Genomic DNA, 22,873 nt, shown 5'->3' on the forward strand with positions numbered 1-22,873 from the left:
TAAACTTGTTCCAAAAGACAAGTGTTCAGTAAGGCTTTACCTTGAATCAACACAATGTTTTCTGTTTCTCCACAACCTTCTGCTGAAGACAAGGCTACATAAAAACAAGGTTTAATGTAAGGCATATTTAAGAGCTTATTTTACATAGTACTGCATTAAGAGAAAAGAGTGCATAGTGACTGAACTTCTCCTCAACACATTCTTTCTCTTGATATCTATGCAGGAGAGTACAGGAAAAAGCAAGATGAAGGTTACTGTTCTGTAACAGGTCCTGCAATAAGTGAGAAAGCATCAGCTGTCCGTTGGCTATGATCAGGGCTGCATTTGGGAACTGATCTCCCTCAGCACTCACCTTCTTCTTTGTTCAGCCTACATCACCTCCACTTCTGTGTGGATCCCTACTTATCTTTTTATCTGTACCTGAACAGAAGTCCACACATCTACAGTCTGCCCAGCAAGCAAAAGCAGCATGGGCTTATGAACTATGCACTCAGTTGATAAGCATGCCCATTTAGATTTCTTTACTACCTAGTTTCCAATAGTCAAATTCATAGAGCTTTGTTGCTATGTTCAAATTTGCCTAAAAAGTTCTCTACTTAGTGACTACTTAAGTGGCAGGGGGAGAGGGCAGAAACAGGACAGCAACACCTCATGTGCTAATTACCTTTTTAAAATAAGTCTCTCCTATATACACACTAACTGAAGGATGCAGTACTTTCAAAAGTAATAATAATGTGCCTGTGCTCCCAGAGTTAAATAATGATGTTATTAATGAAAGAAATAGCTGTTGATTTTTTTAGCCTTTATAAATCCTGAAGTGAAGAAATGGCTGAGTTGCTGCACAACTGAAATTATTCTTATACATATATACAATATGGATTTGGAAGGGGGGGAAAAGGAATTAATCCAAGGAACGTAAGAACCAGATATTTTACTGAATCCTGTATTCAGTAAACCTTTCTCTTTTGAACCACCACTTATGGCAAGAACCAGCTGTCTTGCTTTGGGCATATGCTGTTATACACATTCTTCTTCTGCTGTCCCTGCCGCATCCTCCTTTTTCCCCCCTAAAGTAACATTCCACAAGGACAGAGGAAGGTTTTATGCTGCATTTGGTGACATGTATGGACATACCTGTTAACTGCCACGTTAGAAACAGACTGCAGTACTTGCAGATGTTTGCTTAATGTGCACAGTATCTTTGCATGAATAGTTAGTTTGTACCACCAAGAGAACTGACCCTGTTGGTAACTGGAGAATAGCAGGCTGGGTAGAGCAACATCCTGTGCTTATGAGTCGCTTGGTTAGGATAAGGCAGACTGGGTGAAGCTGAGGAAACCAGGAAGAGACTTCTTCCTTGGCAGGAGGAAAAGAACCTTTAAAATGCTACTTGATTGTTACTGAAAGATGTCAAAGATAAAAGAAAGAGCTTTCAGAAAGTTAAGAATTCTAGAGCAGCATTCGTATGAAGTATTCCACCAGTATTCTACTCAGTGTTATTCCACCCTGGAAAAAAAACATAGGTTTTCCTTCCGAAAGAAACTAAAAAAGTTGGAAGTAATGACCTTGTAGCAGTGCTTCAATCTGCATGGTTCCTGGAAGGATTCCTCTATACCTTATTACTCTAGTACCTTATTGCTGGGGTACCTAGCCTTCTTCTAAACTTACATTATCCAACATTCTGTAGCACTGAGCAGATTCTCACTGTTCTAAAGACATTACAAAGCTTTAAAAATGAAACCCCAGTCTCCTCTTTCACTTTGCCATAAAACCACCAGTGCACAGAGGAACTATAGTGAGATTTTGTTCTTGTATTGATACAGCTGAAGGCCTATTATGTTTTGCTAAGTTTTAAAAAGTTAAACATTTCAAAGCTGTGTATAAACTGCTTTCTCTTAACATAAAAATATTTCTTCCCTTGAGTAGTTTTCTCAACTGCCAACAAAATGGAGAAACACATCAAAATATCTAGGAGTGGTAGGTAAATACTGACACAAACCAGGTACATTTAACTGGAAAGAGAGACAACTTGCTCTGAAAGTGCAAGACCAAAGTAGAGCCTTCACATCCTCATTGTTTAAAATAGCTAGATGCTCTGGAAGGTTACAATCTAGTGTTCAGGCTACTAAAAAATTGTTCTTGGCAAATCAAAACTTCTGCTGTGGCTGAGTTGCTTACTGAGATTTCATACAAGAAGCATGAGCTTTATAAATTACATGGGTAATGGCTTGTTTAATATTATGATTTATTTGTATACAATCATCATGTATGTAGCCTCTAGGTACAGCAAGTTGAATGCTGCGTGTTCTCTCCAGCCACAAGAGTCCTATATTATGGGAGCATGTGAACTGATGAAAATGTGAATGAAGAAAGAAATGCCACTGCCTAGCAAATAGCTTCTGGGAAGAAAAAGGTATTGGTCACAGCTATTAACTGCAACAAATACTTGGATGAAAGTGGTAGCAGTCTGATCAGCAACTAGCAGCTGGCCGTCTCTTCCACTGTATGAGCACCTTCAACAACAGCTTTCACACACTTGGCCATTGTCTGGGATGCTCTACTGATGGAATCTGCAGAAAGAGACAGATAAAACCACACTAATACATAAACTAATAATTTTTCCAGCATATGCAGATTCACACAGCCAATATAAAAATATGTAGTACAGGACTGCATACAAAGATGAGAAAGACAAATGCCCTATTCTTTGTGCAAATGCCAAGTCATCTTATGAGAAAGTTATGAAGGAAGAGTCAAATTCAACATAAATTGGTGGAAAGCTTTAAGCACCTCATAAAAACCATGCTGTAAAGCTAAGTAAGATGTATCGCAGGTTTCAGAATGGGAAAGTCATCCTCTACGTACCTGTCATGTAGAAGTCTTTTATTGTGAGCTGAGGTGGAACAAGAGGATCAGCAAGAAGCTGCTGCTTTACTAACTGTGGCAAGAAAGGAAGAAAAATGAAATTAAGCAGCTTTATGATAGGAACTTGGTACCAAAGTATTTCTGTTGTGAAATCTGCATTCACTGCTGCATTCACTGTTCAGTGTAGATCTAGTTATACTCGCAGTACTGTGTATGAAGGTGGCTCGTTTTCTTAAAAAGCATTCACCTGTGTAACAGCATTAAACCATGCTTAAGTGTTTTGCTTACCTTTGATAATTCATTTGCCTGCTTGAAGTAGTTAGCCTCTTCCACATCATCGTATCGGACCAGGTTAGGAGATACTTCTTCTAAACGCTTCCGTATTTCATCAAGGTTCTCATAAGGCAAGGTCAAACCAGCCAGCTGAGGGATTCACAGAAAGAGATGCCATCAAATCCACATGTTCAATACATAGTATTTTAATTACCAAGCCATTAGCACACTTAAAATAAAAATCAGGAAAACTATGCTCCTGAAAACACTGGCAGTTCTAACATACAGACTGAAGCCTTTACAGCAATCACAGTATTCTGTTGAGATTTGATACATACAGTTAAAACTACCTCATGGTTCGAGAAAAAAAATCAAAAATCAGGAAAGAGACAGAATATTTTTGTGTGTATATATATAACCTTGCTTGTACTTTCCCTTGTTTCCTACCAAATGTGATAGAAGTTGATATTATCAATGCATCACTTCTAGTGACTTGTACACATGTTCGTGTCTTTCCTGATATCAGATCCTGTCCCAAGCATTGTTTTCTTTCTAAAAGCAACAAATTGTATTCTCCCATCAGTTTGCTCTAAAGCACATCAGGAAGACCAGCAGAAATTCCAGATAAAGCTTCATCCAGAATATATTCCAATTGCATACAACAGCTACAACATTAGTTCTAGCCATGAAAGGTAAACAGTATTATTCAGCTCACACAATAATGAAAGCATTCAATACAAAACACTGTTACATAAGACCACAAGCATACATTTCCCTAGAAATATACCATTTTGGAAACAGTTCTCAATAGCAAAGGAACTTAACCACTTGCTATACTTCTACTAGAAGCAATTTATAGTGGAAACATTACCTCAGAGACAGCTCTTATGATTTTCCAGTCTTCCCTTGCCATCCCAGGAGGTGTTACTGCTACTCTTGTCTGCTGGGCCCTACCTTCAGTATTCACATATGTTGCTGCCTTTTCTGTATATGCTGCTCCTGGGAGAATAACATCAGCCATGGGAGCTCCCACATCCCCATGATGTCCTAAATAGGTAGACAAAAAAAAAAATAAAAACAGTAAACAGCAAAATAAAACAAAGTGGAATACTTTACTAAAGCAATATAGAATCTGTGTTCCCAGAAGGAAAAAAGTTTGAGGTTCACTTAATCATCAGTGACACAAAGCATATTTTGATGACTTTTCTGAGGTTTTATCTGACCTCACCTTGAGCCCATCACTTTGGTGATAAGAGCCTGCAAGCAGTAGAAAATAGTGATTCAGCCTCTATAGCCAGTCAGCTTAGTAGAACTCCTGGAACAAGGAGCTTAGTGAATTAAGGTAAGACCACATTTTGGTATGACAGAACAGCTGGGAACCAACATCTTTCTGCCAGGTCTGAAACTAAGCTGCACACTGTCAAACTGGTTTATATTCCCCTATTAGTTATCAATAATTTCTTATTTCTACTTAAGAAATAGAAAACCAGTCTGTCAGTTGCATGTTGGAAGTTTCATTTCTTGTCAGAAAACAAAGGCTATAACTTAAAGGGTCAGATACATTTCTAAGAGCATGACACTGTGTAGGCTCTCTCTCCAGCTTTCAGCTGACAACACTCCTAAATTTACATGTACTAATTACCTTGATAGATGATAAAGCAATCCTTTGGCAAATCCTGACGTGTTATACAACCAGAATCTGCTCCCAAGAGATACAATACTTTGGGAGGATTTTTCCTAATTGCCTCCACTCCTGGTTTGAAACCCAGATCCAAAGCAGCTACCTGGCTTGCAACCCTGCAGGAACAAACATGACAAGTTATTTCAGAATTTTCTCATCAGAACAGGCTTAATTTTTTTTTTTTGAGCAAATATTTTGGACTGCTACATCTCTAACAAGACAAAATTGAAGCATAAACACAGCTGTGAATTTTGAGAAAGTAGCTGACAATACTAGGTTGGTTTTGCCTTTTGACTGACTGATGCCAATTCAACTCTTCCTAATGAATCCCGCTTACTTAAGATGGGATGGCAGAATAAAGGCAGACAATGCAGTTCAGGGCCTAGTGGTGGAGAGCTACCTTGTCATGCAGAACACCACAGTTCACATTTCAGCAATGACCTTTGCTTAGCAGGACTTTCTCCACAGGGCAGATGAAAGACTATCACGAGCCACATTGAATCATCTTAGATCTAAAGACCACCACTACATCACTACTCACTTATTCACACACACACACACACACACACACACACACACACACACACACACACACACACACACACACACACAACCACATTCTTAAAATGAAGTTGTCACTCCTATTTTGCAGCATTTATTTTTCCATAATCCTACATAGTCAGGTGCAATGTTCATGGATATATTTAGAAGTCTCTCAGTAGAGTACACATCTTTCAATGTTACTGTTATAAAACATTAAATTTCTCCTTTCATGCAAAATGATTCATTTTGGTATTAGAAGTGTGAGTTTCAACAGTAGGGTTTTACATTTCAGCTTCCTTGAGAGGACCAAGCATTGCTCTTGCTAAGGAATATTTGATAGAAAGACTTCGCTGCATCTCTGAATCTGAGAGCAACTGCATTTGCTGAAATCATTTTTCTTTTACAGAAGTTGTCAGCATGACAGTTTTAGAATGGAGTGGGGAAGGACTTCCACAAGGGAAGCTTGCCCATTGAATTAATAATAGCACTGAGGGGAAAAGCTTTAAAGGTGCATACACCACTCAATTATGAACTTGCACAGTAAAGAAATAAGAGTTTACATATATATAATATATATAAGTATATAATAAGAGTTTATTATATATATGTATATTTATTAACATATTATATATGTTATTTATATAAGTTTGCAATTCTGTTTTTCCTTACTGAGATAAGAAGCCATCATTTAGCAAGTAACAATGGTCTGCCCTGCCTTTTACTGGGCACTTTGGTACGTTATTAAGCTCTTTGTGTTTTGTCTCTCTAAATTTACACATTAAATTCCATAGTTAAAGATAGCAGAATAAGAAATCTAACGTAATCTTGAGAAGAGCCTGAGAAGTTTGCCAAGTCAAGAAACTGATTTTTATTTATGCTTCTGCTAGTTATATTCCCTGCAGGTTCTAACCTGATAAAGCATTTGAATACACACAAATTTGTGTGCATGTGTAAAGATAACTTGTGTAGGGCCAGCATTGAGTGAATGAAAACAGCCCCCTAAAAAGCTTTAAAGCAAACCTGTGAAGGATGTTCATAACTTTCCAATCAGAACCAACTCCACTCTTAGTCCTGGCATTTTGTGCAATGGTGGAAACTGCAGCATGGATAGCTGCTCCATCGTTGCGCTGCAGTGCTGCACTTCCTACCACCACCATTGGCTTTTTAGCTTGGTCGAGGACCTGTGTGAGGATGAAGACATGAATTCCAAGGCTCTGATGACTATTCTTAGTGCAGATAAAGTAATAGATAGCATAATTTCAATGTAAGCCTTCCATGCAAAAACTACAGTTCTGAAATAGTCTTTATTACTAAATGAAACTATTACAAGAGAAATGATGGCAGTAGGTACCCTGTTAGCACAGAACTGTACTCCAGACTCTTAAGTGGAAACAGCAGTGGCTGATACAGCCTGTTTCACATCAAGAAATATTTCAGGAGTTTCCTGCACCGGAAAGTTTTTACTTGACATATTAAACAGTTCACACATGCTTAGAGCACACCAATCACTACCTCATCTCTGCAGTTAATTAAATGCTAATAACCCTATACACAGTACTTCTAATCATATCTGTCTCTGTGAGGAATCCAGACTGTTATTTAATGTATCTGAACTTTTAATAGATTCAGAAGCAGTGTGTACCTTGCAGAATGCATGTTTCCCAGAAGCAATGTCCTGGAGTATCTGTGGGGATTCTCCCAGATGATCATACGTGTAGGTCAGATTCACAGCAGAGCCAACAAGGGCCACATGCAAGTCATTGTGAAGCCAGCTGAAAACACAGCAAATGTTACACAAAAGAAATACAGGATTTTAGTCAACCAAACCCACTGATGTAATTTCCCAAAATAGGATGCAAATTCTTTCAAAACAGCTTAAATATCAATCACTGTTTTATTAAAATGTGGCTTAACATTATTATTTTGGGCAAGCTCATGGTTTTTAGAGCCATTTCTCTGTATGCGTTCTGGGATTAATGCAGCAGCACTCCTTATGAAAGAAGTTCAGATCTCAGTTCTCCATTCAAACTTTTGCCAATTTAATGGCAAATAAAACCATGCACAAAATGAGGTGCTGTACCTTTAAGGCATCTTTTACAGTGTTAGGGAAAAACAAGCAAAGAAAATGGAAAAAAAAGCACTCATCTACCGCTAATGTTAAGATTATTCTTGTGCTTAACTCCTGGTTACATCAGAATTGAGATTAGAACATTCACAGTAAAGAGTTCTGAATTGGACAGTTTTAGAAATCCGCTTGCTTATTTGATACAAAGAAAAATGTTGCTGGTTAGAATTTTTTTTTGCAGTTCCTCACAGCACAGTCTTTCAAGAGATAAACGTTCCATAAATTTAACTGCATTTTTCTTTTCATCTCAACATTTTGAAAACAGTTGTCACTATTTAAAATGATGCACTTTAGAAAATCTCCAACCATAAGGTAGGACGGGGCTTTATAAACTTCAGTTATCACCCGCTGATGCATCTTGTTAAAGATGAATTAGCAATGTTCAAAAGAAATGGCTCCACTGCTTGTCAAAGACAACATGACATTTGAATTACTGTTACTAATCAGAAAGCCTAGTTTGTTAAAACAGATACAAGAAGGAGCAAACCAATGCTGAAAATTATTCTTTAAAGAATTATGCTTTAACAAGCAACTTTAAACAAAGTCTGAGGTGTCTGTGTTACATAAGAAAGGAATAAATGAGCATATGAATGTCTTTAAAACATCAAAGTGAGAATGAACAAAACACAGCCATACACTACAGGAAGAAGAGACACCCCTTGTCTACACATCCCCTCTTAGTAAAGGGTGAACTAAATCCACCAGGTCCACCTGGATGAGTGCCTTCAACTTACTGCCTGCAGCTCTAGTGGAGCACAGAGCCAAATCCAGATGCATTTGCATGCTTGTTCACCACCAAGGGATACAAACCTCTTCCGAATTCTAGCATTAAAAAGTGGTGCCTCAAAGCGTGGATTGGTGCCAACCAGAAGCAGGACATCTGCCTCCTCCACTCCAGCAATCTTGGTATTAAGCAGGTAGTTAGAGCGTAAATCTGTGCTATAACAGTGACAAAAAAAGAAAGAAGCAAGGCAGTGAACATTCAGGGAAGGAGTGAAGAAATAAATGTGAAAAAGATACTAAATGCCCCAAATATATATATTTTTTTAATCTCAGCAAAAGATACTTTTTATTCTGAATTACTAATCCAAATAAAATCAGCAGCTTTCCTAAGTGTCAGAAACAGCATGAGAAGAACTACAACACAGACAATTAAATAGAATGATTGAGTTATTAAGCTTACTAACTCTCAGTAGCTCACTGTCAAACTGCAGCAGACTCAGTAAGTGTGATGCTGTACACAAACCTTGCTGTAGTGGAGACTTCTGCCTCTGCTCACAATCAATACTCTCTATAAACAAAACCTGCTAACACATCAATAATTACCACCCTTGGTCATCTCAGATTCTTACCATAAAATGATTCACAGACTGGAGAGTTTATTAACATAATAATTATGAACTTTGCCTGGATTCTTACCCAGCTCCAGTAGTAGGAAAGATCTCTTCGGTGCAGAGCATATCGCAATTTACTCTATTCAGCAAGTCTTTTAGAGCTATTAGTGCTTCCGCATCCACCAGTCCTCCTACAATTGCTGCTACATCCTTACCTTGGACAGCCTTTAGCTGGAGGGACAGAAAGTATAAACATAAGCAAGAGAAACCACAGAATTGAATTCCCTTTGGGGCCAGGTAAATGTGTTACATTAGAACGAGCCAAAGACAGGCAGTCTACTAGCCTGGAGGAACACAAAAATCAGTACGAGACTTCCTCAAGGCAGCGATTCCAACTCCTTCAGACCTTGCAATGGAAGCAAAGAACAGCTCTATGCAGGGGTCTCTCATTTGAATTACCGTATCGACTGATTTTTATTTGGTGTGGTGAGGAAGACGACTTCATGCTTATATTTTAGTGAAGCTATAGCACTGACAGAAAACAAACTTCCATTGGACAAGCTCTGATAAACTTAATCCACAGGCATTACCTGAGAAGCAATGACTTTCATAACAAATCCTACTACTGTAACACAGGGTGAAACATCCCCAAGGGAAGTTCAATTACAGTTATTCAATTCTACTTCAACCCACATAAAATTTTAATCAAAATCCAAAGCAGTCATGCAGCACTTCATTTGAGCACCAGAATCAATCACTGCACACAGAGAGCAATGAGGCAAGCACGATTCAGATAAAGGTAATACAGAATTAATGGCTCCAGTGGCAAAAGTGTTGATAGCACAATTTCAGTAAATTTAAAGATTCAGACAGATCGGAGTGATTTGAGAAAGGCACTTCCTCTTGGGATTCTGAAGTAGTTTAGTTTGCTATTTAAATGCCCCAAATTATGCACTGCCTGTATATTCTTGAAATCATGATAAGGCAAAATTTTTCAGGTCATCTAATCCACAAAATACTGAATCATATTCAGAAGAGATTTAAGTGGAAGTACAATAGAAGTCAAATTCTCCCCACTAACCTTAGAGAAAAAACATCCTTTCCTATATAGCTCTTTCCCTATTAATCACTTTAACGTGTCCAGCCCTAGGAATTAATTTTACATGCTATACATACTGAACATTGCTCTTACCACACCAGCAACACGAGTTAACACATCCTCCCATGAAGCATAAACAAAGAGTCCTTTCTCATTTTTGATCATGGGCTGAGTCAGCCTCTGACGCTTCAGACCATCATACGCAAACCTGAGCAAAAACACTGATGTTAGTAAAGAGCAAAGACAGTTGTGTATACTGAATACTTTGTAAGACTATATTTTTAAAAGCTGTGCAATTATTAGATTTTCCAATTATTCTCCAAACCATGCAAAAAAAAAAAAAAAAGGGAAACACCACAAAAATGAAAATACCACAAACCCAATAGCTTTGGTTATCAGCAGTATGTTTTACCAATTACCCTTCATCGTATCTTTCCAATAGTAACAGCAAAAATCAGGAGTCAGAGTTACTGTGCAGGTTTCTGGTTTTTAAGTGTGCCTATGTGTGCATAAATGCATGTGTGCAAATACCTCCCACACACCTTGTTTTGTCAGATATCCATTCCTCATTGATATCTTCATGCAGCCTTGGCAATATTCTCATTACTTCTCCAGTCCTTGTGCTCACTACAATGTTGCTTCCAACTGCATCAAGAACATCAATGGACTCCACCTTCCTGTTCAGCAGAATAAACAAGAATTTGCAGTTTCCTATAGACTAACAGCAGATAACTGCATAATAAATATTAAAAAATAATCAAGAGCTGTAGGGTAAGCTTTAGATTTACAGTAAAGAGATATCTTTAAAAAGATATTTTAAATAATTTGAATTTAATTAGTTTCAATTTTTCTAATAAGTATAATCTCAAATATTATGAGCATAATCTAAAAAGTTAGAACTAAGTATAGTTTGTCAACTATACCCAGAAACTCTGGCATTTTTCCTTTTCTTGAAAGATTTCTGAGTCAGCAACAGAATATTAGATTTAGTCTACTAAGGGTTCTACAATAAGAAAACCAGAAAAAACCCTATGATCCGGATGAGGGCATATTGTCAGATAAAGATAATAGGAAAAACAGAGGAAGTTGCACGGTGAGCTAAGACACACCTTGTCTCCCATGGGCGTGCAGTAAAGGCATAAGGCTTGGAGGTAAGTGCACCAACGGGGCAGATGTCAATAATATTCCCTGATAACTCAGACATGAACATCTTTTCAACATAGGTACCAACTTGCATGTCGTTTCCTCTTCCAGTTGTTCCCAAGTCATCTACACCTGCGATCTCACTAGCAAATCTGGTAGACACAATAAGATTGAAAAACAGATTTGGAATGCTTAACAGCAACACAGCACATTTTTTTCAACTCTTTCTGAATACAAACATTAGCCTTTGTTCACATACCTCAAGACAGAGAACTACTACCTTGATACATTCATCTCATGCAGGATTGTACGTATGTTGAAACTCATTTAGATGGGGCCCACAAAAATTAGGTGTAGTTAAATCAAAACACCACAGTGGTTTAGTGGTCACTGAACTTCAGAGTTCAAGTCTAAGATTAGCTGTACCTAAGAACTTCTTTCTAGAAGTAGACAGATATGTTGTATTCTTTTTCCATCTGGCTCAAGGCAGTACTGCATCTCAGAACCAAGGAACAGCATAAATACAGCTACCAGAGGCTGTCAAGAATAAATCAATCTTACAGATCTGGCCAAGGAAGTCACCAGTTCTGTCTAAGAGTGCCAACTTCACTCCATTCTGGCCATCTCTCTCTGCTTCCTTTGACAGCTGTCTGACAGCTCTGGGAAAACAGCCATCAGACCCTTCCAGAAAGAGTTCTTAAGTACAATTAGAAAAGGGAAAAAAATGTTGGCTGCCTCTCACATTTCTTTTACAAGTAACAAGTTTATATAGATATTGCTGCTGAAGTACTCTCTCCAGTGAAAAATAAAGGACATTACCTGATACACCGAGTGCACTGTATACACCGAGTCATGATTGTTTTGACTAATGGGCCAATGTTCTTGTCCTCAACAGCGCGTTTTCCCTCTCTAAATCTACTCCTATCACTGCCAAACATCATTGATTGATCCTAGAACAGACAATGAAAAAATATATGTTTCCAGACTGCTGGACAGCACAGTGTCACCTAAGGCAAGACATTAATACATGTCTACACCATTTAAATGAATGTTGTACCTGTAGATCACATTCTCCACCCTGATCACAGATAGGACAGTCCAGTGGGTGATTTGCCAGCAGGAATTCCATTACACCCTCTCTGTTGGATTCAGGAATACAGTTAATGTTCACTCCATGCCCGTTAGCAGACAGTACAAGTAATCAGCCACAGGAGACTAAAACAAAGGTACCTTGCTTTCCTGGACTTCTCAGAATTTGTCAGAATGTTCCAGCCCTTCATAACTGGCATGGCACAAGCAGCTACTGGCTGCAATCATCATAAACAGCAAGCATGAGCACAACATATTTCTTCTCAGTATTGACATAAATCCCAGCCTCCCTCCCCGAATTCTGACATAGGCACCTGTTATTAATTTAACACATTACAGAAATAAAAAGGTACCTGCACTAAAAAAGAAAAAAGAAAACCTAACCAATAGCATCACTAGAAGTCACTAATTTAATATTAGTTACTAATAACTTGCTGTAAAAAAAAAAAGTTAGATAATTGAGGTTAATTATTTCAAAATCTTCTAGTACTGAAGTTGAAAGCATGTATCATTTAGCTACTGGGCACTTATTTGGACACAACATTTCCCAAGAGTCATGGAATAAAACTCTTCACAAGATGAACGCAAAATTATCAAAAAACCCTCCTCAGAAAATGAATCCTTCCTGCCTTCCACTCACATTATGATACAGATCATAATTTCAATCCGCAATGATGCAATACTACTGGAGATACAAAGCTCAAACTGTTGAATTCGAGCTGACATGAGCTAGGGAGTTTCACAGGAGTACATAAATGTTTATTTAAGTGCCCAATCCAGAACTCCAAAAGAATGCCTTAAGTATCTAACTGGACTTGGTAGAACAATACTGCCGAAGGCAGAATTCAATCTGAGTTAATTACTATTTTACAGTGAACTTCAACGGTACACAGTGCACTAAAATACAAAGTGGTAACTACAGTCCTTAGGTAGAGCAAACTAGTGCAAGTGCTAATCCTATGGCTGAGTCCAAGTGTTCTGCTTGTGTGCTATCAACTGAAAATCTGCAGGTGAAGCTTGAATTACATAAAAACATACCCGAAAATACACAGCTATCAAATGCTCATCTCACAGCAAGATAATACATAAGAAAAGGAGTGACCACTCACAGATCTAAAAATAGACAATCACAGCAGCCCAGTATAACTTGGTCTTAATGCATATATAACAGTGATTAACTTAAAAGTGGGGAAAGGGAAAAACCTGCTTGAAGCAGCTGAATTACAGTAATTGCTGTGCTTAAGATTGTACAAAACAAGTACAAAGCAAAAACTGTACTTCTTACAGAACATACGCAGTACCTTTGGAGCTTTCTCTATTTCCACAAGACACATCCTACAGTTTCCAGCAACGGAGAGACGGTCATGGTAACAAAACCGCGGTATCTGAATTCCAGCCTTCTCACAGGCCTACACAGAATAAAGAACAAAGGGAAATTAAATTTCAGTTACATCTTTCAGTAAGATCTTACAACACATAGCACAGACAGCTGAAGTTTTCCCCCAAAGAGCAGTGGTTTTAGCGCCCAGAAATATGGAGCTTTCAGCTTTTCAACTCAACTAAACTCTTAGCTTCTAGAGGAATAAGTTTTGAAAATTGTAAACAAGCAGCAATATGCAAAGGTTATTAATAATAAATATGATTATTTTCCAACACAATGCCTAGCTAACAAACTGAGAATTGGTCTTTCATTCTTTCTTTAAAGGTTGAGGAAGTCTGTTTATTAGATAGAACACCAGAAGCAAAAAATGAAGTTCTAAAGAAAAAAGACACTATTTGAAGAAAAGTACATAAAGGAAAACTTGAAAAACATGTAAAAAAGAATGGGCATTATGACATCAGAAAATCCAACAAAATTGGTACACAGCATGAATACACAGGGGCACTGTCCATCTTCGATCTCAGCACAAACTTAAGCCCAAAGAAACAGTCTTCCACACTATGTCTGAAGAGGCAACACAACAGGTTAGATAAAAGATTTGCAGAGAATGAATGAACCTGCTTTTTGTCTACAACCCTCCCATATCACAGGATTTCTATGACAGCACTAGCTACAGATGACACAAAAAACACTACAGAATTATTTGTTTATGTACCACCAGTCAGAAATAATCAATTAATTAGCAACTTGTATCTATAACAATTAGATAGATCAATAAGATAGGACAATATCTTATTATCAGCATAATATAAAGGTGTACCATTAGGGAAAGAAAAAAAAAAAATTGCTTACCCATATTAGAAGACATATTGGAAGAGTGCAGGTTCACAGAAGAAAACTCCACCAGGGAGGGATCTCCAGAAAGAGATCCTTCCCCCATGGCAGTCAGCCCTTAAATGAGGTCTAAGAGAGGTGCAGCCAGGCTCCACCCCTTCCTGTCATACAGCTGAACTGCCTCCACCTGTGCTCCCAGGGCTGACCCAATCCTTTCCCTAGGAGCTCAATCAGTGGTTCAGGCCGTGACTCAACAGTTCCCATACAATATCGAAAGAGCAGCTATGTTCTAATTCATTATACTGTACCCCCACTGAATGGCTGCTTGAAAAGATGTCAGACTGGAGAACGATCTACTTGACATTTTGGCCTGAAAAGCAGCAAAAATGAGCGTAAGCTGGGAGATCCAAAGTCTGCTATTCCCCACAGCAGAAAGCATGAAAGCAGTGCAGGAACAGCATTATGAGCTGTAAGAACTAGTAACCAAAAGCAATCCCTTGTTTGCCTGAGACACCATTTTAAGGAACAAAATCAGCAGATGATGATGCTCAGTTCAGTCATTAGACAGGTGCTACAGCTTCTAGAATCTAGAGCTAGAATTTGTAGCTTATGGAGTTTGCCATAGCTGATAGCATTCCGAGCTGGAACCAGAACTTATTTAAGTCTGTTCTTGTATGCCTTACTTCAGCCTTGCAGATTGGATTCAACGTGAAATCGGAGGCACACATGGCCAGGCTGGACCGGCCGCGGGCAGCCTGACATGAGTGGCAGAGCCGCCCACAACAGGGAGGGGCTTTAAGGTCCCTTTCAAACCCAGGCAATCGGTAATTTTAAGATTTTAAAGGCTTCTGCAAGCGAGAACACAAACGCCGCAAAGAGCCGCGACGGAGCGCAGTAAAGCCTCGCCGTGCGGCGCCCGCACCTGCAGCACCGTGGTTCCGGGGTCCACCAGCACGGGCTGGCCGTCCACAAACACCTCGATCTGGTTGCCGGCTGCCGTGGCAGTCGTGCGGCCTGAAAGACAGGGGAAAGTTTTCGTAACAAGCCCTTCCCCGGCAGCCGGACGCGAACGGGCAGACCCCGCACCCGTCGGGGTCTCACGGCGCCGACGCGACTCCGGTCCCGCTCACCTCCCGCCGGCAGCGGGCCGGCACCACTTACCGCGCAGCGCGGAGGACGGCGCGGCCGCTGCGAGGGCCGTGCGGAGGGCGGGCAGGCGCAGCATGGTGCTGTGCGGCGTTCTGCGGAGAGAAGCGGCGCGGGGCTGCGGCGCTCGGAACGTCTCGCGGCACGCTGCAAACGCGCCGAGTGAGGCGCGCGGCCCGGGGTCACCTTGCGGGCGGCTACGCCGGCAGCCCCGGCCCGCCTGGCGGCACCTCGAGAGTGACGGGAGGAAGGCGCCGGGCCCGCGGCTGCAGCCCAGCGCCCCTACCTCGAGGAGGAGCCGATCCCGTTACCGGCGGGTGCGGGACGGCCGGCGGAGATAGCTCGTCCTTACCCGTCCGCCACAGCCCCTATGGCGACCGCCTCGGCCCTTTCCGCCGCTCCTTCGGCAATCTCCGGGAACGAGCCGATCGGCAATTTTCGGAACGGAGCTCTTCGGATCGCTCCGCTAGGCTGCGCCCGTCGGCAATTTCCGCCTTCCCGCGGAGCCCTCTCGGCCACCGTCAAACGCGCCGCTCCGGCAAGTTCCGCCTGTGCCGCTGCCGCTTTCGTCGGCCGACTGCCGCTACTTCCGCTGATGCAGCGAAGCGGGGGGAGGGTGGGACGAGGGTCGGTGTAACACCGGCCCAGTACTGACAGGGCTCCTGAGCTCCGCACGTTCCGCTACACATGTCACTCTAATCCACCTCCGCTTGTATGTCGCCCAGTTTGCAGCACGCCCTGCGCTTGAGCGGCGCCCAGCCCGCCGGGAACTATTTCGGCGCTTTCCGGCGGAAGGATACGTGTTCGTGCAATGCCGCGGAGGGATCAGCCGCTATATAAGGGGAGCGCAGGAAGTGCTGGGCCTCTTTGCGCGGCGGCGGGGCTTCGGTGTGGGCTGGCGTTAGGCGCCGCTGCCAACATGGGCTTTGGGGACCTTAAGTCCGCTGCCGGCCTGCGGGTCCTCAACGACTTCCTGGCCGACAAGAGCTACATCGAGGGGTGAGGGGCGGCGGAAGGGAGGCGGGCCGGGCCGTGGCGAGGCCTGACGGGGGAGCGGCGGGGTGGCCCTGGGACACGTGTGTGCGTAACCCTCGTGTCGGATGGGCGGGCGCTGGGCTGCCGCTGGGGCGCGGGCCGCCGTGTGCTCCGTGGAGGGCGCCTTGCGGGCGCTGAGCACGGGGCTGACCTCGGCTTCTTCCTGCAGGTATGTGCCCTCCCAGGCCGACATAGCGGTCTTTGAAGCTGTCGGTGCCCCGCCTCCTGCAGAGCTGTTCCATGCTCTTCGGTGGTACAATCACATTAAGTCCTACGAAAAGCAAAAGGCGAGGTATGCTTAAACTGCAAACTGAACACGTGTGAACTGGTGTGCATACTGCTGTGTTTCTCTCTGAGCTCAGAGAGGAAGGGGCTTTTCCCTGCTGCTGTATGGCCTCTTGCAACAGAAACAAGGAACAGATGAGGAAGCTGAATCTGCCTTTGTGCAGATTCTACAGGGTTTCTGTAGAAACTTATAAGAGAGCTTGGGTCTTGTTGCTGTCTCCTATTCAAGTGACTGTGCTGAAAGCTGGAAATTACTTAGCAGTGATCTACTCCATGAGGGTAGGATCAGAATTAGGAGCTGTGAGAGAAGGCTGAAGACAACAGGCAGAAATGAAGAAGGTGATTTGTTCAGACTTCTAATCCCGGAAGGTGACACTAAATTGAGGATTGACAATGAAGAAACACATGTGAAGAATGATGACTGTAAAGGCTAAGGCTATTTCTTCTCTTTTAGCGATGTTAGTGTTCATGAAAGGTGCTGAATTGACATCCATGGTGACTGCAGGCCTCTCTGGAAAGGTACAGCATAGGCAGTGTCAGCACTGCTACACTGTCACCTTTTTGTGCCCCAGCCCTCTTCTGAAGGGGGCTGGTGTGAAGTTGGGTGGCTCAGCTCTCAAACCCAGACAGGACTGAGATGATAAAGTTTCCTCAAAAAGTCCAGTCTGGAAACTTCAGTTAATTACTGAAAATTAAATCTTAACTTTATGACATTTATAGCAGCAGTTCACGGTAACAATAGGAAACTAATGGGATTTTGGTCCCTTGTGCACCGTCAACATGTTTTCTGTTACTACTAATTTAAACAAGTGAAAATATTTTTAGGGTAACAAATTGATAACTCCTGCTACACAAAATATATTGCAGATTCCCTTATGGAAATTTTTACTATCCATATAGTCACACACACAGGGCAGCAAAATAACATGGGATCCATCAGTGATTAGATAGGCAATCTTTGTAGGATTTGCTGTAGTTTCAATTAAGGTGTTTCCAGAAGCATTGTTTTGTGTTTTCAAGTAGCAAAACTAACTTTTCTTGTTCTTATCACAGTGTTATTGCTATGAATGTACTTACGAATAGTAATCAAGTAGCATTTCTACAGATATTTGAATAGGTTCTTATTACCTGTTTTCCTTTAGTCTGCCAGGAATAAAGAAGGCTTTGGGGAAATATGGTCCTGCTGATGTTGAAGACACAACAGGTGCAGCCACAGATAGCAAAGATGATGATGACATTGATCTTTTTGGATCTGATGATGAAGAGGTATTGGTGACTTAGTTTTATACATATATATTTAAGAACCACCTGGATAGGCAAGTGTTTACCTTACTAGTTTTAATTTGTGACCTTAATAACAGATACTGTTCAGGATCTCCAAACTCCAATGTCTTTGTTGAATGTAACATAAAAACTCCCCATTAGAAAGAAATAGGATGGGTTGAAATGTCTGCTTTGACTGGTTACATGATGAATAAAACAAAAATCACCATCTTTCGGCTGACAGCTGTGATGATTTGTTTTTTCCTGAGTAGATGCCAGTCAATCTAATAGTGCTTTAAGATCCAGGGCTTTGGTGCTTTTTTTTTTTTTTTTTTTTTTTTGTGACTTTGTATTTCTGTTTCAGGAAAGTGAAGAAGCGAAGAAACTGAGGGAAGAACGCCTGGCCCAGTATGAATCAAAGAAGTCCAAAAGTATGCCTTTGAATAACTTTGACCTCCTTATGAATTTGAACAGCATGATTAGAAATAGTGTTTGTAAAAGAGAAACTTCACTGGAATGAAGCAGAAGTAGTTTGCTTCACCTGAATGGTCTGTGAGCTTAGCCTTTCCTATAGCAAATCACTGAACCTTAGCATACTGTTTGTCCTGTCTATTATACCTTTGTTTATCTTTAATGAAGAAGCTAAGGTTTTTCTCTACAAAAAGAACTCTGGGATCTTATTCAAATAAAACAGATGCAAAGTAGTATAAAATGCATCTGCATAAGAACTCTGACTAGTCTAAGAAAGTCAATCAATAGTTAGCTTTGAAAAGAAAGGCTGTTGCATGCAGGTTCCTCCACAGTTACTGGTCTGAAACTGTTTGGGATTGTAGCAGTTGCAGTATTCCCTCTGTGGAAGATAAACTGTTACGTAGTATTAAGCTCCTTCTCAGATCCCCTAAGAAGGACTTTCTATGTAACAAACAATGTTAGCTTATGTTACCTTTTTAGAGCATTTTTTGAAAACATGCATCTATATCTTAAATATCAGGATATATATTTTCTGAACTCTTAAAAACGCATGTTGGTACAAAAGGCCTGAGTTATGAAGTTTTTTTTATTAAGCTGGGAGAGTTTGTCTTGTGAAGTTAGTTTTGCAGGTATATTCTTGAGCTTCCTGAAAATTTCCCAGCTGTTGATAGGAAGTTTCTTTTCTTTTTTTCTTCAGAACCAGCTGTTGTTGCCAAATCATCAATCTTGCTTGATGTGAAACCTTGGGATGATGAGACAGACATGGCCAAATTAGAGGAGTGCGTTCGAAGCATTCAAGCAGATGGCTTGGTCTGGGGGTCTTGTAAGTAACATTCAAAGTGGGGAAAATGGTGATCATGTGGTGTGCGGGTGCTGTATATCCATCTGTGATAATATAGGTAGCTAAAATAGAGAATTAACTGCCATGCTGCGCAGAGCATGTGCACCATGAGCTGTGCATGTGTGCTGCTTGGTGAACTAGCACCCACTAAATAGCAAACTGATGTTTTTCTTTGCATAATCTCACAAGAGTGATAATGTAAAAGGGGTTAGTCAGAAAGCTGCTAGGGCAGCAGCAAGGTTTAAGATTCAAATAAGCACAACTTTCAGATCAACTTGTTGATTAATGCTGTCAGCCACTTATATCTTTGACTTGACTTTTCAAGCAAGGAGTGTTTAATGCTTTCTTTTGTTTGTTTTGCAGCCAAGCTAGTACCAGTTGGCTATGGTATCAAAAAGCTTCAGATTCAGTGTGTTGTTGAAGATGATAAAGTTGGAACAGACATGCTGGAAGAAAGAATAACAGCTTTTGAAGATTATGTACAATCAATGGATGTAGCTGCTTTCAACAAGATCTAAGCCTTGATATATCTAGAATAAATATAATTGCAAAAATTGGGCCATCTCTGTCGTTAATTCAAAGTCATAGTGGAATCCAGTTTGTTAATGTAAAATTTGATTAATGGATAAAGTAGAAGCTAATAAATTGGATTTTAGGATTGTTCCAGCACCATAGTACCTAGTGCCAGAGCAAAGAGAGTGCCAGTTGCCGTATGTCTAGGCTTAATGTTCATGTGGCTTTAAATAACTGAAATGCCCTTTATTTTAGGCGGTTACGTATTTGGATACTTGTATTTAATCTGGAAGGAGAGATTGCTTTCAGGGAGAAGCACAGGGCTGTAGCACTTTTTTCAAAAGGAATATAAACTTTGTATAGAAAGGGTGGTGTTTAACCAAATAGTTGTATGGTGGCCTTTGCCTTTTTCTTTTGAAAGCTATAGTTTAACTGGCACTAAGGGAATGAAGACAAAGATAGGGAAGTTTAAAGCAATGAGGACTGCAGTGCAGTGGAGGTTATGTGGTGAAATGTACTTTTTACCCTGGCAGTCTCAAGTCAAATTAACTTCTCACCATCTCCAGTTGTGTAGATCTGAGATTTTTTTTCTCCCGAAGTGTTTAAAAATAAAAAATAGAAATAACCTCAAATTTTCGGGGAGGGAGGGAGGGCTTAATTAGTACTGCATAATTCCTGCTTTAAGGTCAAGGCCTTGGTGTGCCTTAAGCTGCAGGCCAGTATTGGTTTTTAACCTTGAGTAGTAGGATTGTGATCCTTGAGGTGCAATTAATGCACAGATAGCTAGGGGGCAGCGTGTCCCTTCAAGAGGACCGGGGCATTGCCACGTGCTTGGAGGATTAATGGGGTGCAGTGGCTACATGCTACAGTTAATGCAGGTGGATAATATCTTATAATTTTGTTCAAGTACAGCTTACTACAGTGTGCCTCTGAAAAATCAGTATCTTAGACTGAATGAGACATTCCTGTTTCAAATGTAAACTGTAATGACAAGATCAATCGTAAGTTTGAGATCTTAAATACAGTCATATAAAGTAACATGGGAGAACTGGTGCCTCTTTTTAAAAAGGGCTGCCAGTTACCACTGTTTTTTAAAGTAATAGAGTCATAATATAAGTGTCAGAAACACTTCCACACAATCTTCAAAAGAACAAACATTAAGAAGCAGTTAAGAATAGAACGTGCTACTATTAAGTTTTGTTGTTTTTTGTTTCTATGCGGTATCTCATAGCAAAATAAGACAGATTCCCTTCCTCTGCTTCTTTTTTAATCATAGAGCTTTGAATGAGCATTCTTCTGTCCAAGCAGTGTAGGAGAGTAATTGGACTTTTTTGTTATTCTTTGGAAACAGAGCGAGAATGCTGTTTTGATTAGGTATCTTCCATTACTCTTGCAGAAATGAGTTGGAGGCAATTATGTAGCTGATCTTTGTATGAAGGAGGTAGCAATAACCTTGCGAAGTTGTTGGTCTATTTTTTTCCACAAACCGGGACTGATACTGGCCAGATTCTATACTATGTGGGGGAAGCTTTTGGTGAAGGTGGTGGTTAGATGTTGGCGATATGTTTTGTTTTTTTTAATCCAGAGAGCTGGTCCAAGCAAAGCATTGTAAAACATTTTCTGATTACGTACACAAGACAAAGCAAATGTAAAATTCTCTTGTTTTGAAAATCAAGTTCTTTGCTCATATATTTGTTCTCATATACCTAATGTGCATGGAAAAAAACTGAATAAACTTTAATTCCTGTAACATAAAAGGTCAGGGTTTTCTTTCATCTTCTAAAAACATCAAGAAGGTGCTGTTCTGTGAACAGTCACTATGTATTTGTTGCTGAGAAAAGCAAATGAGCACATTCTTCAGAGCCAACAGAATTTTATTACTCCACTTGGAGTACAGTCAGGGAAGGAGCACTAAAACACATTCTTAGAAAGATGTCAAGGAATATGTGAAGAAAAACGGCAAACAGTTGATTTAGGCACGCTCAGCTGTATAGTGCCAGAATATTACGGGTGAGTCACTGTGTACCAGGCAGTGAATGACTCAAAGGAAAGAATGCTGCTTACCAACTTTCCAGCCCAAAGTTAAATACACTGAAATTCCATAGGTTCTGCCTCACTAAAACTCTGAGACCAGAGCCCAAAGAAACAGCTACAGACCGCAATCAGACAGTTGCTATTTATGCAGCTATCAGTACTGGATGTGCTTATGCATGAATGCAGATGCACAGTTTTACATACAAGGCCTCATTTACAATATAAACGCGACTTACGTGTTAACATGTAGGTTATGTGAAAGCCAGTTTTACTCTAGATATGCAGGCCAGTAACAATAAAAAGCGAGTTACCTAAAGCTTTATGCTTTTATTCTTCGCAGTTTTATCTCACGTACAACTTCTCGATCAAGTGGTACTGCCTCAGAAATTGATCTGCTCCTCTTAGCGTGTATATTTGCATTGGTGTAGGTGTGATTCTACAGCAGGCAACATGTTGGAGCAGAAAATAGGACAACTGGGTCTACTGCCTATTTCTTATGCGAGTGAACTTTGTATTTTGGCTGTACAATCTTGACTGCAGCTTGGTAGAGAGGTCTGAATTTGGCTACCTGCTTGTGAAAGAATATTGTTGAATTCACTCTACTCCTATTTAGACAGTAGGACAAAATGTTTTACTGCATCTTAACTTTGTTTGTGAGACCAGCAGAAAACAGCTGATAATTGTGAAGTCTCTGAAACCTGAAAGTTTAAACACAGAAAAAGAACATGTGACAAGGGCTTTAAGTCTCAGATTCAGTGGGAAACATTTCCACTAATTCTTTGAATATTTCAAATGAGCCAAAATACTTTCTGAAACACCTGCTTAGTGTTTTACAACCAGATGGCATTAAAAGCAAAAAATGACAAGAAACCACAGCCCCCTGGCTCAGCTCAATATAGGACAAAACAACAGGAGAAA

General features: G+C 40.5%; 2 protein-coding genes across 2 annotated transcripts; one reads left to right on the forward strand and one right to left on the reverse strand.

The window, feature by feature from the left end:
* Positions 1-2,306: 2,306 nt before the first annotated feature.
* NDUFS1 (NADH:ubiquinone oxidoreductase core subunit S1) lies at positions 2,307-15,592 on the reverse strand (the record flags this gene model as incomplete). The annotated part of the gene is made up of 18 exons (XM_079539004.1): positions 2,307-2,570; positions 2,866-2,938; positions 3,154-3,288; positions 4,010-4,185; positions 4,781-4,935; positions 6,383-6,543; positions 7,005-7,134; positions 8,298-8,426; positions 8,907-9,052; positions 10,014-10,128; positions 10,463-10,597; positions 11,030-11,215; positions 11,883-12,013; positions 12,121-12,202; positions 12,294-12,370; positions 13,454-13,561; positions 15,290-15,381; positions 15,529-15,592. 18 exons carry the CDS (start codon positions 15,590-15,592, stop codon positions 2,479-2,481), a joined length of 2,187 nt encoding a protein of 728 aa, XP_079395130.1. The 3' UTR covers positions 2,307-2,478.
* Positions 15,593-16,432: 840 nt separating this feature from the next.
* EEF1B2 (eukaryotic translation elongation factor 1 beta 2) lies at positions 16,433-19,962 on the forward strand (the record flags this gene model as incomplete). The annotated part of the gene is made up of 6 exons (XM_079538879.1): positions 16,433-16,512; positions 16,718-16,840; positions 17,976-18,099; positions 18,461-18,527; positions 19,265-19,390; positions 19,772-19,962. 6 exons carry the CDS (start codon positions 16,433-16,435, stop codon positions 19,924-19,926), a joined length of 675 nt encoding a protein of 224 aa, XP_079395005.1. The 3' UTR covers positions 19,927-19,962.
* Positions 19,963-22,873: the final 2,911 nt, after the last annotated feature.

The sequence above is a fragment of the Tetrao urogallus genome (assembly GCF_951394365.1).
Source record: "Tetrao urogallus genome assembly, chromosome: 8".
Lineage (NCBI taxonomy): Eukaryota > Metazoa > Chordata > Aves > Galliformes > Phasianidae > Tetrao > Tetrao urogallus.